This window comes from Fulmarus glacialis, unplaced genomic scaffold, assembly GCF_000690835.1.
Source record: "Fulmarus glacialis isolate BGI_N327 unplaced genomic scaffold, ASM69083v1 scaffold4933, whole genome shotgun sequence".
In the NCBI taxonomy this organism is placed as follows: Eukaryota; Metazoa; Chordata; class Aves; order Procellariiformes; family Procellariidae; genus Fulmarus; species Fulmarus glacialis.
Genome location: NW_009204737.1, coordinates 19,181 through 35,224, shown reverse-complemented (window position 1 = coordinate 35,224; position 16,044 = coordinate 19,181). Strand labels below are relative to the sequence as shown.

The 16,044-nt window shown below is 35.1% G+C and overlaps 1 protein-coding gene across 1 annotated transcript in view; it reads right to left on the bottom strand.

Annotated features, from left to right (window-relative positions):
* Positions 1 to 1,619: 1,619 nt before the first annotated feature.
* The window catches only part of LOC104074815 (thyroid receptor-interacting protein 11-like), a 33,597-nt gene continuing 19,172 nt past the window's right edge, over positions 1,620 to 16,044 (bottom strand). The window contains 10 exon segments of the mRNA XM_009575084.1: positions 1,620 to 1,828; positions 3,961 to 4,108; positions 5,407 to 5,529; positions 6,079 to 6,193; positions 6,998 to 7,079; positions 13,027 to 13,126; positions 13,468 to 13,571; positions 13,905 to 14,068; positions 15,593 to 15,786; positions 16,005 to 16,044. The exon segment at positions 16,005 to 16,044 is cut by the window's right edge and continues 86 nt beyond it. Coding sequence (XP_009573379.1) covers positions 1,620 to 1,828; positions 3,961 to 4,108; positions 5,407 to 5,529; positions 6,079 to 6,193; positions 6,998 to 7,079; positions 13,027 to 13,126; positions 13,468 to 13,571; positions 13,905 to 14,068; positions 15,593 to 15,786; positions 16,005 to 16,044 — 1,279 coding nt within the window.

The window sequence follows — 16,044 nt, the reverse complement described above, 5'->3', positions numbered from 1 at the left end:
CATTTATTACATAATGCAGAATTTACTTTGGTATACTATGTGTGGCTGCTATCCTTTCAGAAATCAAACTGCCAAATTAATTACCTTGTCTATAATGGAGTAAAAAATTTAAAATAAAAATTCAATATGGTCAATCCACTTCCAAATTTGCATAAGTCTTCCATGAAACATTAACATACTGGAGAAAAGAGACTCAAGCAGTTCTTAAGGTAAATACAGTAATTTAAAAAATTTTGCTAGATTTCAAGGCAACGAGAGAAATTCACTATTTTACCTCTACATAAATAAATGCAAAGATTTCTTGCATTATTAGGTTGATTCTATACAAGTTTCAGTAATTCATTTTATTTAAATATAACTCTTAAAACAATTTAATCCAGGTTTTAATGAAAATGAGAAGTAAGGTTGACAGTTCTAATATAGAACTTGCACAACAGTTATCATAACACTGACTAAACAAGGAATGGCATATAAAAAGATTTAGAAATTACACATTTTAAACTGAAGATATTTTATCTCAAATTCACTATGAAGATGACTTTTATCCTTTAGTATGCAACTTCATTCTTTACCTGCCAAACAAAGTGTACAAGTTATCACAGCAAAATTTACACAATAATTGACTTTGGCTTTGGTCTTACAAAAGACCTATTTACACATTTGAGGTAAGTAAGCATCTTCTTCCCTTTAAATTCTATACATGTATTCAAGCTTTAAGCCTTTATTTGGATCTACAAAATCCTGCAAGATAAAAAGTCTCTTAAATAGACATCTTAGATCATTAGAGTACAGTGTCTTTACATATGTGAACCTATCTTTTGCTAAATTACCAACTCTTCCTCACATGGACACTTCTAGAAAATGAAGCACTCGCTTCCACAGTTAACTCCTTGGTGCTGATGGGTTTGACTGCTGAAAGCAGCTATTAGTTGGGGCGGGGGGGTGTGTTCAAATAATTGTGCAAAAAGAGATTAACATGCCTCAAATTGCCCCCAAATGTGACCAATCCTGTAAATAAGAGATACATGTCCTAGTATACATTATGTAAATGTCATAATCGTAAATGTGTGGGAAGACTGTAGCTGCTCAATAATCACATTCCCATATGCCTTATTCTTTGGACTTTGTGTCATTAATGGAACACCTCAAATAAGATCAATTTTGGCTGGAGATTTTTTTTTTAATCTTTTTTTTCTTTAAATTCGGGTTCTTAAAAGCCCAATGCCAATGGCAGATTGTTTTAATGGAAAAATGGATCTCAACATCAAAGAGTTAACATGCATATGCTGTCTATGCATAACTGAAACAAGTCAGAGTATAACTAAGGTCTAAAAATCCGTCTATTTGTCTTGTGACAAATAGCAACAAAAGATTTTTTTTTCCTCAGTTTAAGATTTAACCCACGCCCAAAATGAACGCCTGCTATAAAGAAGGCAGTTATTCATGCCACCATTAGAATTTCCAAAGCACTGGTTAGTTCATAATTAAAAGAAAAGCAAGGTACAATTGCAAATAAGTACATGACTTTTTACAGAAGGCCTCATTGTGGTAAATTATATACAGCATAGTGTTCTCATTTTCCTTAAAGTGCTACTATCATCACATTGATACAAGACCATCTATTGTTTTAGGAGGTCTTTTAGTACAGCACCAGCACTGGCATCAGGGGACACTGGCAGTGGTGTAAAAGTAGGCAACGCATCAGAAATCGGTTTCATAAGCAGATGTCCAGAACTACTAGCAGGTGTTTTGAGAGGCACTGCTGCAGATCGAGGTGCTAAAAATGGATTTGTATCTGGTCTTCTGCTCATTCCCGAGACTGCAGAATCTGAAATGTAAAAAAACCCAAAAAACCAAAACCCAACAACAAAACCACTTTGTTAGAAAGCATTCATAAGTCTACCCAATTTTACAGCATCTGTTCACAAACAAGTTCTAAAATTGTCTATTACTTTTGCAACATGTAAATCCTATCTTCTTGCCATGGACTGTAGACTTTCATTCTCTCTATCTTCTCTCATCTTGGATCTCATCTGCCACTGCTTCTTTTGCTGAACAATTCTTTTATCTACACTTCAGGCCACCAGTTACAAGACTGACTTAAAGATCAGGGCACTCCCAGGATCTGCCAACCATATTGTGTTTGTTGGCAGCCGAAATTCAGTAACGGCTCAGGCTACCCAAAAAAATCTATACACCTCTGTGACAGGCAACATGAACACCCTTTGCCAAGGTTCACTTCACGCATGCTATGTCAGACATGAAATATCTGTCACGTTGACTCCAGCACTATGCAAAGGCATAAGGGCCTTTGCGCATGCACTACAATGCAGCACACAGGTCGGTTTCCCACCCCATGGTGTATTGACACAGCTTCCCCAGGGTCAGCCCCAAGAAACCCCTGTAAATAAACATCACAGACAGTGAGTCACAATTCAGTCTTGAGACAAAACTTAGTGTTTGCTCATTAGTCAAATTCTAACAAAATTTTAGTTTTAATAAAGAAAAGTATTAATAAACTATTTTTTTAATCTAACAATCAACTCGCCCCTCCTCACCTTCCCCCATCAAATCCTCACTCAGCTCCAGATGTAACCTGTTCTCAAGGTTCCTACACCAGATGTAGAGCAGAAGCTAAACTAACGTTCCCATATCATACTAATTGTCTGGATAGGTGCTTTTATTCAGTTTTGTTTTAAAAAAGGTAAACATCCTAATTCTCATAAATGCATTTCTGTGTGGATATTACACTGACATTTGTGTTCAGCACTTAAAAACTGCTACCATATGGTTTATTTCTAGGAACAAAAAACTTAAAGCACCCAAACAATTAAAGGGGTGTATATATATAATGGGTGTCTAGTTTTACAAGCCAGCAATTTAGCTCCTGAATGTATAAAAGGAACCAAGAATTTAGTTCTTCCAGACAAGGAAATTGTTTTTTTGCCAAGTAAAATAGGTACTTTGCCTATTACATTACTGTTATACTACAAGGAAGAAGAGTAAAAAGAAAATTAAACTTAATTTAGGTTTATTGAAAAAAAAAAAAAATACTGCTTTCAGAGATAAATTGGTATTTCACAATAGACATTTATACTTTGTAACGTCCAACTAGTTTAGGCAAATTGAAAGAGGGTTTTTTAGCATATATATCTGTAGATCTATATAATGCATAGGGTTTTGGGTTTTGTGTGTTTTTTTTTTCTTGGGGGTTTTTTGTTCTGGTTTTTTTGAGTTTATGGTTAATAGTTTCACTCAAAACAAGCTTCTGCAAATCAGCAGGACTGTATTAAGGTGAAGTCTTAAATGCACATAAAAAATTAAGTACAAACTGGATCAGTTAAACTGAAGATTTGGATCTTACATTACTTAGACAAAAGTGCATTAATTTCAACATGCATAATTTAAGCAGAAGTGTTCTCTGCCTTAGAAAAATCAAAGTTAACACTCATGCACAGCTTACAGAGATTTCAAATCAGGCCATATACTTAACTGATTTTATTTCAGTCTCTCTGAGCAACCACATTCTACATACCAGAGAGGCACTACAAGGTTGGTATTACTTGCATTCTTCTCTCAGTGAGACCCAAACTGATCAACAGGGATGCTGAAAATCAGGACTGACTGGGTTCACTGATATACCAGATGGAGTTGTCTGCACAGCATCTGTTTGGCTCTAACAGGTGCTGTTAAAGCCTTTCCATATCAAAGGGAATTTGGTCCCTCTAATCTTCTCTATTGAGATTTTAGGAAGCCAGGTATAGAAGCAGTGGAAAGGAGGGGTAGGGGTAGAAGTAAAAAAAAAGAGAAAGTAGGAAATTGGCAGGGGGGTGGGTGGGGGAGAAATCAAATTCATAGTTCACAAGTGAGGAAGCACAGAATCATTGAAATCCCCTTCAAAATTCTACATTTAGTTATTAATGTTCTGTGTAAAGATTCAAATTTTGCTTCAAATATTACCTTGCATTTGACTGTTGGATGGAGTACTGCTAGTTTTACCAGTTCCTGCTGCTCCTAAAGGTTTCATATCACGAACAGAGAGCTTGGGTGGAGGAAGGCTTGGGCAAGATTCTGTTTCGAGGAATTTCACAAACAATTCTGAAAAAGACTACAAGAGGCTACTAATTATTATATTTTACTGATGCTCTGTTGAAAAGTATGTACATTAAAAATACATACATACATACATACAACAAAAAGCTGTCAAACAGCCTCCAGAGAATTTTGTAGTGGTACTTAGAACTAAGTACTTAGTACTCGGTACTAAGTAGTCCTTAGTGAGTGACAATGAAATATATTTTCAAAATACACACTTGTTTGTTGTCTCAGTTAGTGGTATTTATGTGAAATTGATAAACTCTAAAGATAACACACATACTTCCACCATGGTTCCATTATTGGTTTAAGCCAATTGTTTCAAGAATCCCATGCTGCTATTGACATCACAGTATTTCCTTGTGTCCATGCTCAAGCAAATCACTCCTCCAGAAACGCATAAAACTTAAACATTTCTCTTAAAAGCCACTGCTTGCTTTATTTGACAAAAAGTCTTGAATAAAGGAAGCATGGAATCACTAAGGTGTTAGTAGCATCACAAGATCAAATTTTGCTTAGTAAAGCCTGTACTATACATACAAAAGCATTAATTTTCCTCTTTTACATCTGTAGTTAATCAGACCACAATCCTCTGTGTGGCCGAAGTGCCTGCATTATTTTAGAGGGCAAAAAACAACCCCTACTCTTCAAGGTAATTTACAGGAATCAATTCTCAACAATGAGCAAAAAACCAAAATTAATCCAGAAAGCCCAATCCCTCAGTGCTCCATCCTTGAGTGCATTATTTACTGGTCTGCAAGATGGAAAGTTCCATAGATAAACTGCTCCCATGGACCATGCTATGAGAACTGTTGCTTTACAGTACTTGAAAGCTTAAAATATCAACATGCTGTACATAAAAGGCACTAGCTGCAGCAGCTGAGAAAGCTTTTCAGATGAAATTTAAAGGACATATGGGAACAGTCTCATCAAAATACGATGTCATGGTCTTCTATACTGTTAAGTATTGCAGAATTCCAGACTCCCGCATTTAACCTCCAGCACTGTCAGTTTGCAAGATAAAGTCCATACTGTAAGAAGTCAGTGATCTCAGGAACCAGTGGAACAGTAATTGGATTTCTGTATTAGCCCAACACTTAGTATTCTATAATTTTCATCAATGCCTACATATTTATTTAGTGCAGAAAAAACCCTTATGCCAAAGCAGTTGCACAAAACAAACAAATAATGCAAGATTCAGTAGCATCAGTAAATGAAGCTCAATATACTGATGAACCAAACATCAGCATTAATATGCAACTGCCCCGTTTTTTTCCACTCAAACGTAGAGAATGCACAATTAATTCTTACACTATTAAAAATGTTCTGATGAGTTGGCCTCAAAGGTGTACTAGGGACACTCTTTGACCCAGCTCCTCCACCAAGCCAGCCAGTCACCCATCTCGTAACGCCTCTTTGGTCTTCAGATAATAACTAGAAAGTATTAAAAAAAAAGTTAGGAAACCAAAAATAAAGCAGCAGGTAAAAGAAACTGCAACATTGTGCTCATTAGATTTATTCACCATAACTATGTGGGAATCCTACAGATAAATAAAAGCTTTAATTACTGTCAAAACCTTATTCTCTGCCTCCCAAAGACTGGCAGTTAAAAAACCTGGCTCTTTGTTTAAAAATATAAGCCCCACATTCATCACCATACCTAGTGGTACACATAAAACTGCCTTATTTTTCTGTAACTGACATATTACAGCTATTAAAAACAACAGCACGAAGTTAAATCCCTTCCTTCTGCATTAGCTTTCCTGAGCAAAATGAGATCCATTCTATTAAAATGTTACCAAAAGATTCCATTAAGATCAGCATGTCCTGCATAAAAAATGAATTCAGATGAGAGAACAAAAAACATACTTTCCCCACAAGAAGCGCAGGGACAGTCACATTTAGTTTAGCAGCAAGTCATTCTATTTTCAGGTAAGGATACCACAAATAAAAAAGGAAGTCTAGTTTTCTGCAAAGCATTACCTGATCGAGTTCTTCCTTTTTTATTCCCAAAATACTTCCCATTAACCTTAACACTTCAGGACGTTTATTTTTTGGCGTATGAAAATGTCCAACAAAAAGATTTCTCATCAGGAGCCTGCAGAACACAGGAAGCTTGTTATACAATCTGCTCTTACGTAAGAGTTGATACTGTAATATTGATGCATTTATTCCTCATACTCTTGCCTAATTTACAACAATCCAAATAAACAAATCTAATACAAGGAACTAAAAGGGTACCTCACCAATTTCTTTCCCCTACAAGTTATAACATTTCTTATACAGTAAGTGTCAATTTGGACAGTATTAGAAATATTGTACGCAGTAAGGTGAAACTGAATTGTACATGAACAAGTTTTGATGTAAGTAATACAATCAGGGAAAATGTTTATTCTAAGATCTTGACTCAGGAGAGCATTTAAACAGATGCTTATGTGCAGTCGCAAATCAAGACATAAGGAAGGGGAACACATTTGCCTATCCCCGTTTCAGTTCTAATGGGTAAAAAAAAAGGAAAAAAAAAAGACCAAGGAAGAGAGATTTACACAACATCCAGGTGATACTAGCTACATCAAAGGGCTTGCTGTTCACACCTTAGACATTGTAACAGACATTCGTTAAGAACTTTTATCTCCATGTGCAGAGCTTATGCTATTGAAGTGCACTTCTTAAGAAACACATCAGGAATCCAAATTTACATACACATTGGTTTTACTAATCAAAATTAGTATTTACAACCACCAAGCAATTGAAAAAATGTCAAAATAATCACAGTATAATTACAAGATCACATACAGAAGCCCAGTTCTGCATTATTCTTGCAACTGTGTTAGTAACATACCTGTACATTGTGAGGAATAAAAACCAAAAATGTATACCAACTCTTTCATTAAAGACTTACTTGTCCACTTTTCCTTCTGTGCTGTTCATAAGCTTCATTAGTTTATTTTGTACATCTTCTAACATTTCTCTTCTGATCTCACCTATAAAATGTTATGTCACAGCAAATAAACAAGAATTGAAACTTTGAAACTTTGTTGCAAAACTTATTAATAATACACATTTTAAAATAAAAATATGCTAATATTGTTATGGTGCCTTTTTTAAAACAACAAGATCAGCTTGATTTTTTATAAAAATTATGTCAACTTAATAAGTGATTATTATTCAAAATCCTAAGCTACAATTTCTGGAACGATACTCAATGCTAAAATACAGGAACACACAGAAAATAAATCAATTGCAAGAGGTCCGATGAGCTGCTCTGTTCCACCCAGATAACGCAGAACTGGAAAGAAACTCTTGATCAAGGTCTATAGTCCTGTGGTGGCAATCTTTTTCATGATCTGACCAAACTGCGTGTTGGCATCAGGACTTTTGATCTCAGTACTTAACCTCAAATATTTCTTAAACCTAGCTATTCTGCACACTCTAATATCAGGTTGCTAAAGCCTTGAAGTACTAAGGAGTTCTCCAGGCTTCCAGGAGAACTACTGGGTAGCAGAGCAACATCAGTAACTTGTTGTGGGTGTCTTCTGTTAGGACCTTTCCCTGTTAACTGATGCAAGCTCTTGAAACAGCACGCTGGGACACTAATGCATCCTAGAACCAGTGCTGCACTTCACAATTCAGTATACTGGCAAGAAAGGCTCTGCAGAGATTTATGCAAGATTCCTCATACTTTTGGGAATACAAACATTCAATTAAAAATGCTACCATGAACCAAAGACAAAACTGAGAGGAAAATGGCAAACACTTTCAGTCAGGCATCATGGCCTGCAAATTAAGTGAATAGGCCAGTATTATGAGTTAATTAACATGAGGTTGTCTAGGAGTGTGCTAGAAATCACTACACAGATTTTCTGCCTTTTTCTGCACACTGACTCCAAGTTCTGATACTGTTCTGTAGTGGCTGCAATTAAATCAGTTCATCTAGAATATCACAACACCGATAATGACATTCTTGGCTACACAATGGACCCTATTGTTCCTCTCCACAAACCCGAAACAGGAACTATTAAAAGAGTAAGAGAGGAGTTTAGATTCTGCCTTCACTAGTGCTATAACTTTTTGGCTTTCTGAAATTCCTGACCTTAATCAATGATTTGTCTACTATCTACACACTTGAGCCTCACAACATCAGTGTTTAATGAGGGACATACAAATGTAGTAGCCCATTTCATTAAAAGGAGCCATGGCATGACATTGTTATAGTCACTCTCGCCCAATAATTTCACAGCACCAACTTCTCTACAATTCCAAAATTCCACTAGCACAAATTACTTGTTAGCTCAAATACAGAATACACCCAATAACCCAGTCATTCTGTGTCAGTAACTCAGGCTTCCTCTGACCTCCCACAAAACTCATAAAAACAAAGCTCATAATAAAGAAAAAAAATTCTGTAAAAGTTTTACTTGCCATAAATATTTTACAACATTCTAATTGTAAGGAGAGAAGGCACAAAGTTTTCTCTTTATAAGAACTCAGATGTACTAGAAACTGGATAAAAGTATCTGATGTTTAGGTCTACACAAGTTTGTACAAAAAACACAGAGTAAAAAGTGCTAGAAAAACTTACCTTACTCAAATCCCCAAACACAGGATTTAAGAACACTGGCGGTAAAATGTTCTCAGACAAGAAAACAATAATTACAAGGTATTCTTACTAATAATTACGAAGAATTCTTAGAAGATAAACTACAAATGGCTTCACCTCAAGACAGCAAAAAAATACAATTTTTCACCAAACTGGGGTTCTGCAAGATACTACCTTTGAAGTTACTGTTTTCCTAATAAAAGTACAAGTAAGTCTTAATCACATGCAAAAGCTTGACAAATATATTATAACATGGACTGTCCATGTGAAGACCAACTCTACCCTACACTTACATAAGCAGAAGTGATGAGCTTTTTCTCCTCTCCCTCTATAAGGTTGAATCTTCAAATCCTATGGAAAAACTGCTCATCAACTTAATTTCCCTACCATTTTAACACTTCTTGGGCTCATGTTAATTAAAAGTGCTTCATTTAAAAAACAAAACAAAACTCACAAAAGATACACTTTTCTTGTATCTATCTTGTAGTTAAAGATACACTTTTCTTGTATCTATCTTGTAGTTAACTTCTAAAAAGCCTCAACATCTTTGTAAGAAAAGTGACTTTTACAAATTTTTATACCCTTCAAATCATCTGGGATGCATGAAAAACATTCCACTATAGTTTCCACATGACTTTCAATCTTTAATAAATGCATGCCACAACTATGTTGACACAACATGGTTCTCAATTAACACTAATAACTCCATGAGAACCTGCACAGAGTTTTCGTATATACACATCAAAGAGCTAGGCTGTGAAATGGATACAACCTAATATGTCCTGTTCAAATACTCCACATCATTATAAAAACATTTTACTTCACAAATATGAATTTTAGAGAGTACAGAGTAGAACTAGCTAACTAGTGTCATGCTGGGAAAGTTCTTATTCAAGGAACATAAGTATTAAGCTCCTTATTCAAAACAAGTTAAAAACCAAACAAAATTATGTATATTATACAACAATATATCTTGTAACAACTACATCCATATGCACTGAAATCCATTCCAATAATGTGACTGCTCTTCAGCACTCCTCTCTCTCAAAACAGCAGGGTGAGTCACAGGAGAATTAATCCACGGTTTCAAGGTTTAAACTTACTTAAAATTATGCTACTTTGTAAATGTGGTTAAATAGGACCCCAATACTTGAAGGAAAACATTTGCAATGTAATTATAGAATGATAACAGTTGTAGGAGCATACATGGAAGTTGATTTGTTATTTGCATCTCCACAGAATAAAAGGGAATTAAAAAAGTTTAACTACTAATGCCACAAAAAGATAAACAAACAGCATCTGAAAACAAGTTTCAAGCAAATCTCATGCTGTTGCTATTGTTTTGTACAAAGCACGACAATCGTGAGTTTCCTTTTCAGTTTTTATTCACATGACAAATTTTAAAACACATGTATTAATGATTTAAATGAAATGTTACTGTTGTTTTCTATTTTTTCCTGGCAAAAAGATTTTATATCGAAGTGAACCAACTTTTAAGGACAGCTACACAGCTATATTCCATCCATAGTGACTATGCTACTCTATCATTAAACGTATTTTTTAAATGGAATATTTCCTTCTAAAAGAGAATCTTACAGTTGAAAAGGACTTAAACACATACTTTGTGTGTATGAAGAGGCTGAATAACAAAAAAGACCTGAGCCAAAATTCAGCGCGGACTGCTGTAAACCAGACATTTACAACAGTCTCTAATAATTTGTTAACCATTTATGGCAATCCAGAAAACTGCATCTGGTACATCTTATATTTTTCCATTAAAATCACTTCTCCTGCCAAAAAAAATCCATAAAGAAATCCTTCAAAAGATTTGGCCAACAAAACTGTGTCTGGGAATGTGTTTGGCCAATTTTCAATAAGACATTATATGTAAATAGAGAAAACGGAGTGGTCTCTTTGTTTTTCAATAAAAATTATGATTTATTCTACAACAACATTAAAAAGCTGTTTCCTTTATGCAACAATCCCTTTTAAATTTTTTTAATGTAAATTGCTTGCCAATACAACATAGCTTGATAAAATACTGAGATTCGGTTTTCTCTCAAAGTTCAAACCCCTCCTGCTTCCATATGCAAAGGTTTGCAATCAAAATTAACCAGTAATGAAGAGCTCTGCATTTGAGAGTGCCACATTTGCCTATGCCAAAGTTAATTTCAATTCAGGGTGTTTGAAAACTTTTGCTGTGAATGTCTGTAGTGAGACAGAGATACACAGATCAGTCAATTCAAAAACAAATCAGTATTTAGTTGTACATTCATGTAGCAGCTTGAAATTTAACTTAGCTCGTAAAATTCATATGTGAACTCAGGGAGCACTCCTACGATGCCAAATTGCACTTAGCACAACTAAATTTAAGCAAGTACACATTCAATTACATAGTAGAAAAGTCGGAACTTTTTTGTAGAGCTCTTGCTGAAATTGTGAAAACTTTCAAATGACTTTTCACACCAACTATCTGATCATAAATATGCTTTAAGAAAATATTATTTATTTTAAGAGTAAGACAAATTATAATTTAAAAATGAATAGCAATAATTAGTTGTATACGTTCAGAGCAAGAGTTACCATTGCATCCAGCAGAGACAATGTTCCAGGTCTTCCCCCAGCAAGACTTAATTAAAGGCATTCACCCAAAAATTTCCCACAGACACGGGGGGAAAAAAAACAGAAAGTAAGAGCTGTTAAGTAACCACAGAGAGTGAGCAAACCTCTGCTCTTCAAGCTCCCTTTTTAGAGCCACTTCAGGGACCAATAGCAAATTTTCCTCTGATTTTAGATTTATCCCATGTGCTCAGTGAAAGCCTGACTTCTGCTGCAGTAATAGCAAAATATGGTGACCCACAGAATGGGAAAGAGAAAGTAGGACTCAGTTGGGAAAAATGGAGGAGGAAAAAACAGATGAAGACAATAAAAAAAAGAAAAAAGCATAATATTCCCTCAGCAGTCAGTACTGTTAATAAGTTCACCCATACCAGAACTGTCATGCAACTAGACACACAGAAGTAACTTTCCCTCTTGGTTCAACGAAACATTGCAGACAAAATTACAAGTCAGGACTGAAATGTAAGTACAGAAATCCAGTAAAATTATTATTAGTCCTAAGTCCTGCTTTAGCTAATGCTATGACTCCTTTCTCAAGAAAACTAAAATTAATGCAGTAATGAACAAAAAAAGTGACTTTATGTTACTCATATAGCTATTTTGTCACCTCCAAGTGAGCCTCTGAGCTTATAAATCTTACTGATGTTTGATATTCAAATACATTGTATAGAAATTCTTTTTTTCCATTTGATTAGACTAAATAGCATAAGACCATAAAACAGAAATACACTGAAATGATATTAGTTTTTAGTACAAGGTTATTCTGCCTTTTTAGGCTTTCGTACAGTTTTAATTCTAAACGTGTTTATGAAAGAGAAGGCTATGTATCTCTTACAGAATTCATGTTTCAGTGATGTCAGAAAGAGGGAAAAAACCAAAACCACATCCCAAAACATTCACAGAATCACAAAATCTAAGAAACATTTATGTTGGAAGGGACCTCTAGATCATCTAGTCTGACCCCTCTGCTCAAGCAGGGTCATCTATAGCAGGCTGTCCTGGACCATAGTCAGTTGTGTTTTGAATATCTCCATGGATGGACACTCCATGTCTCTGGGCAACTTATTCCAATGTTTGATCATCCTCACCGTAAATACTCTTCCTTTTCAAAACTGTTTCTTCTAGCAAATTCCTCTACCATCTAGCCAAGTTTTGTCTTCAAATCCAAACTAATTACATTCATCAAATATTAGAGTACTTAATCTGAGAACAATATGAAAGGCATCTTTCTAAATATGAGCAATCAGGAAGCTTATTAAAATGAGATCTAAAAATACAATCTAAAAATGTGTCCAAGACCTTCCACATAATCTCTTCAGAGTCTCACATCTGTGCAAGAGCTGCTCCCTCTACATCTCTTACCAACAGCACACCCTTTCTCTCTACCTCACTGTATTCCTGTGTCTATGTGAAATATGGTAGTTACTTACTTTGGAAAATCTGACAACATTTGGTATTTCACAAACTTTTAAAAAAGACACTTACAGAGCTAAATCAAGGGCTTTGGTAAAAAAAAAAACCCAACTACTACAGGGCTTTCTTTTGAGAAAGATCCCTAATAGAAGGTAAACATACTTTTTCAAATCTGCTTTATAATCAAGGAAGTCCTCTTTCCCTCACAGGAGACGCAGTTTGGTAAGTTTCTAGGAATACTACATTGTCTCCTCAGCTGCTTGGAATGTTTTAAGTAGAGATAAAAAAAATGTAGTTACCTTCTTTCTTAAGCTCTTCAATCTGCTCCTCTTTGATGTCAAGCTGCTCAGTAAGCCTTGATGCTGCATCCAGTGCAGCATTTGCCTCTCCCAAACTTTCCTGAATAGAGGGCAGGAAAGGGACAAAAAGAGAACCAAGGGAGTTCATTATCACAATTATGCTAATACAACACAGATCAAACATAACAGATGCAGAGACTTCAATCACTTGTTCTTTAGAATAACTGGATTGTAAACATTTTCAGAAAACGGATGGTCAGCAGAGGAACGCTACTTTGCTGACCTTCTTTTAGTGCCCCCTCTCTTCCAAGGAAGAGGGAATAATTACATAAATTGATGTATTCTTAGACAGTAACACTTAACACAGCAATTAAAACCAAAAAAATTCAGTCAAGAATTCGCATTCAGTTTCATAGGGTTCAATTTCATCATTCAGCCCACCTGCAGGGATACAACTTTTTCTTCTAAGTTTTCCGCTTTTTTCCTCCATTCTGCAGTCTGGTTTTGGTGTTTCTCCAGCTCTGCTGAATACATAACTTTTTCTTCTAAAGGGTTAAAAATACAAAACAAAACAAAAAATCTTGATTCACAACACGTAACTCTTTTTGGGATATGCAATTGCAAAACCTCAGCATTATCATATCTGGTCTTCATGAGGTAGAGGTGGATTTCAAATTTCATAAATGGGATATTGACCATCAGTTTTCACAGGGTCAGAATTGTTTTTGTAAGTTTTTTAAAAGACAACAGATTCTGAAATTCAAGCTATCAAAAAGGAAACCAGGTAACTAATATTTAAAAAGCACCAAAATATGGTAGCTATTGCAGTTGAAAAACGCTTGTTGCAATCTTTGCTATTTCTTGAAAAAAAAACTTACCCTGTTGGAATTGCTCTAGTACCATCTGCAGGTTGGCCAGTGACAATGCATACTGCTTCACTTGGTCCTGTGAGATAGTGAGCTGTAGCACAGTTTCATCTCTCTGCTTGGAAACCAGGTTTAATTGCTCTTGCAAAGATTCAACTTGCAGACTAGCTTGATGACTTAATGAAAATAAAATACATTATTTATGAAGACAATAAGAGAAGTCATCATAGAGAAATTAAATCCCAGCAAAAATAGCCTACCTTTAATTTTTCAGCTCAATTTATAAAAATGAAGGCAATTTTTTTTTTTCCTGATTCCTCTTTTAAAAAACAACAACAACAACAACAACAACCCCAAACAAAACCAAAAAACCAACCTAACAACAGATTTTAAATAAGTCTGGTAATAAAATTTTGGCAATCAAAAAAAACCCCCCTACTTTTCTTTGAAGTGCGTTAGGAAAAGAAAAAACTAATCTTTGTTGTTCATTATTGTAACAGTATCTTTACCAAAAAAAGAATCCGTACCTTGCTAACTCTCTGCTTTAATTACTACATGAATCAATAGGTCTTTCTACTAATTTTTACTTTTAAAGCCAGTCTGCAAGAACTCAGTATATCTTGCTCCATATTGACCACTGAATGCCCCATTTAACTTAATAGTAACATTATGCAAAAATACTATGAACCTGATTTACTCCTATGCCAGTCTTTCTGAAGAGTGCATATCAGGGAAACAGGCAGTATTTCATGAAAAGTATTTGACAAGTTTGATGAAGAATTAAGAAGCATCCTGATGAACAGTTTTTACACAACCTTCTCCCAACTCTTCCACTTTCTCCATAATTTTTCACAATAAATTCTGCTCAACTCAGAAATCTCTTTGCTGAGAACGTTAAGAGCAGAATCCATCATTGGCACTTAAAGAAAAAAAGAGACTGCAGCTACATATGTATTTTTTGATTAAAATACTTGTTCATTTGGACAACTGTAGTAAGGTGAAAAAAGAATTCTTTTGACCAAAGTAACCAACATTTCTTTATATAAAAAAATATTAAAGCAGTCAAGATAGGCTTTGAGTAATATTAATACTTGGGTTTTCATTGTTCTGGCTGAAAAATGTGATTATGGCAAATAAATAAAAAAACACAACTGGCTCTAGCCTTCCAGATTCTGATATTCATGAGAACTTCAGTGCATCTTGCTTTATAGCTAAAAAGAAAAAAGCTTACAGCAGTGATACTTTCCATGGTAACAGGTGTAAAGTAAGGATGCGTACTTGTCTCGAAAGCAATTCACAAAGCATGACAGTCACATCTGTGCATTGAAGTGTATAAGACAACACTCTCTCAAACTGAATTAAGCCTTGACTTAAAAGTAAGTTAAGTCCATCTTTTTTGATTTGACAGACAACTAAATTGATAGGTTGAAGGACTTCCGTTGTTTCTAGTTCTAAGCACTGTCAAAGATGTGAGATTTCGATAGTTGCTACTAAAAGGACAAATACTTTAAGTTCTCAGCAGTACCCAAGTATATTTGAAATCACCTTCCTGATTTAGAGTAACAAAAGTTCATATCCTTTTTTCTCAAGTGCTTAGCAAGTTATAGAATGATAGTTCAGTAAAATAAAGCCATCAGTACCAGTCTAGCTAACTGTGATATTTACAGCCAATGCCACTGCTGTATAAATTAAAAGACTACCTGGCATTCTCCACTGCAGTAGATGAGGACACAAGTTTTTCTTCCAAAATCAAAACTTTCTTTCTTAGCTTGACCTCTCTGTCTTCTGCAGCCAAAGCTTCTCGCGTGTAGGAGTCTTCCATTTCTAAAAGGTGATTACGTAACCTCTCCAGTTCCTGATTTAGGCGCTGCTCTTTCTCACGCAAATGCTGTATCTGTGTAGAACATACCTTAAGTTGCTTGTACTACCACCTTTCATAAAAATAATTTAAGCAAACATAAAACATGTCTATTGAAGCACATTGCACATGTATCGATTTTAAATGCTTTTACAAGTGATTGCTACCAAAAATAATCCAGAAAATATTACAGATGCAAATTCTTACTCTTTTTTCTTTTATTTCTTGCAACTGTAAATTATTTGGTCGTGTACCTCACTCTGCAGGGCACTGCTCTCCATTTGCTTCTGTTTG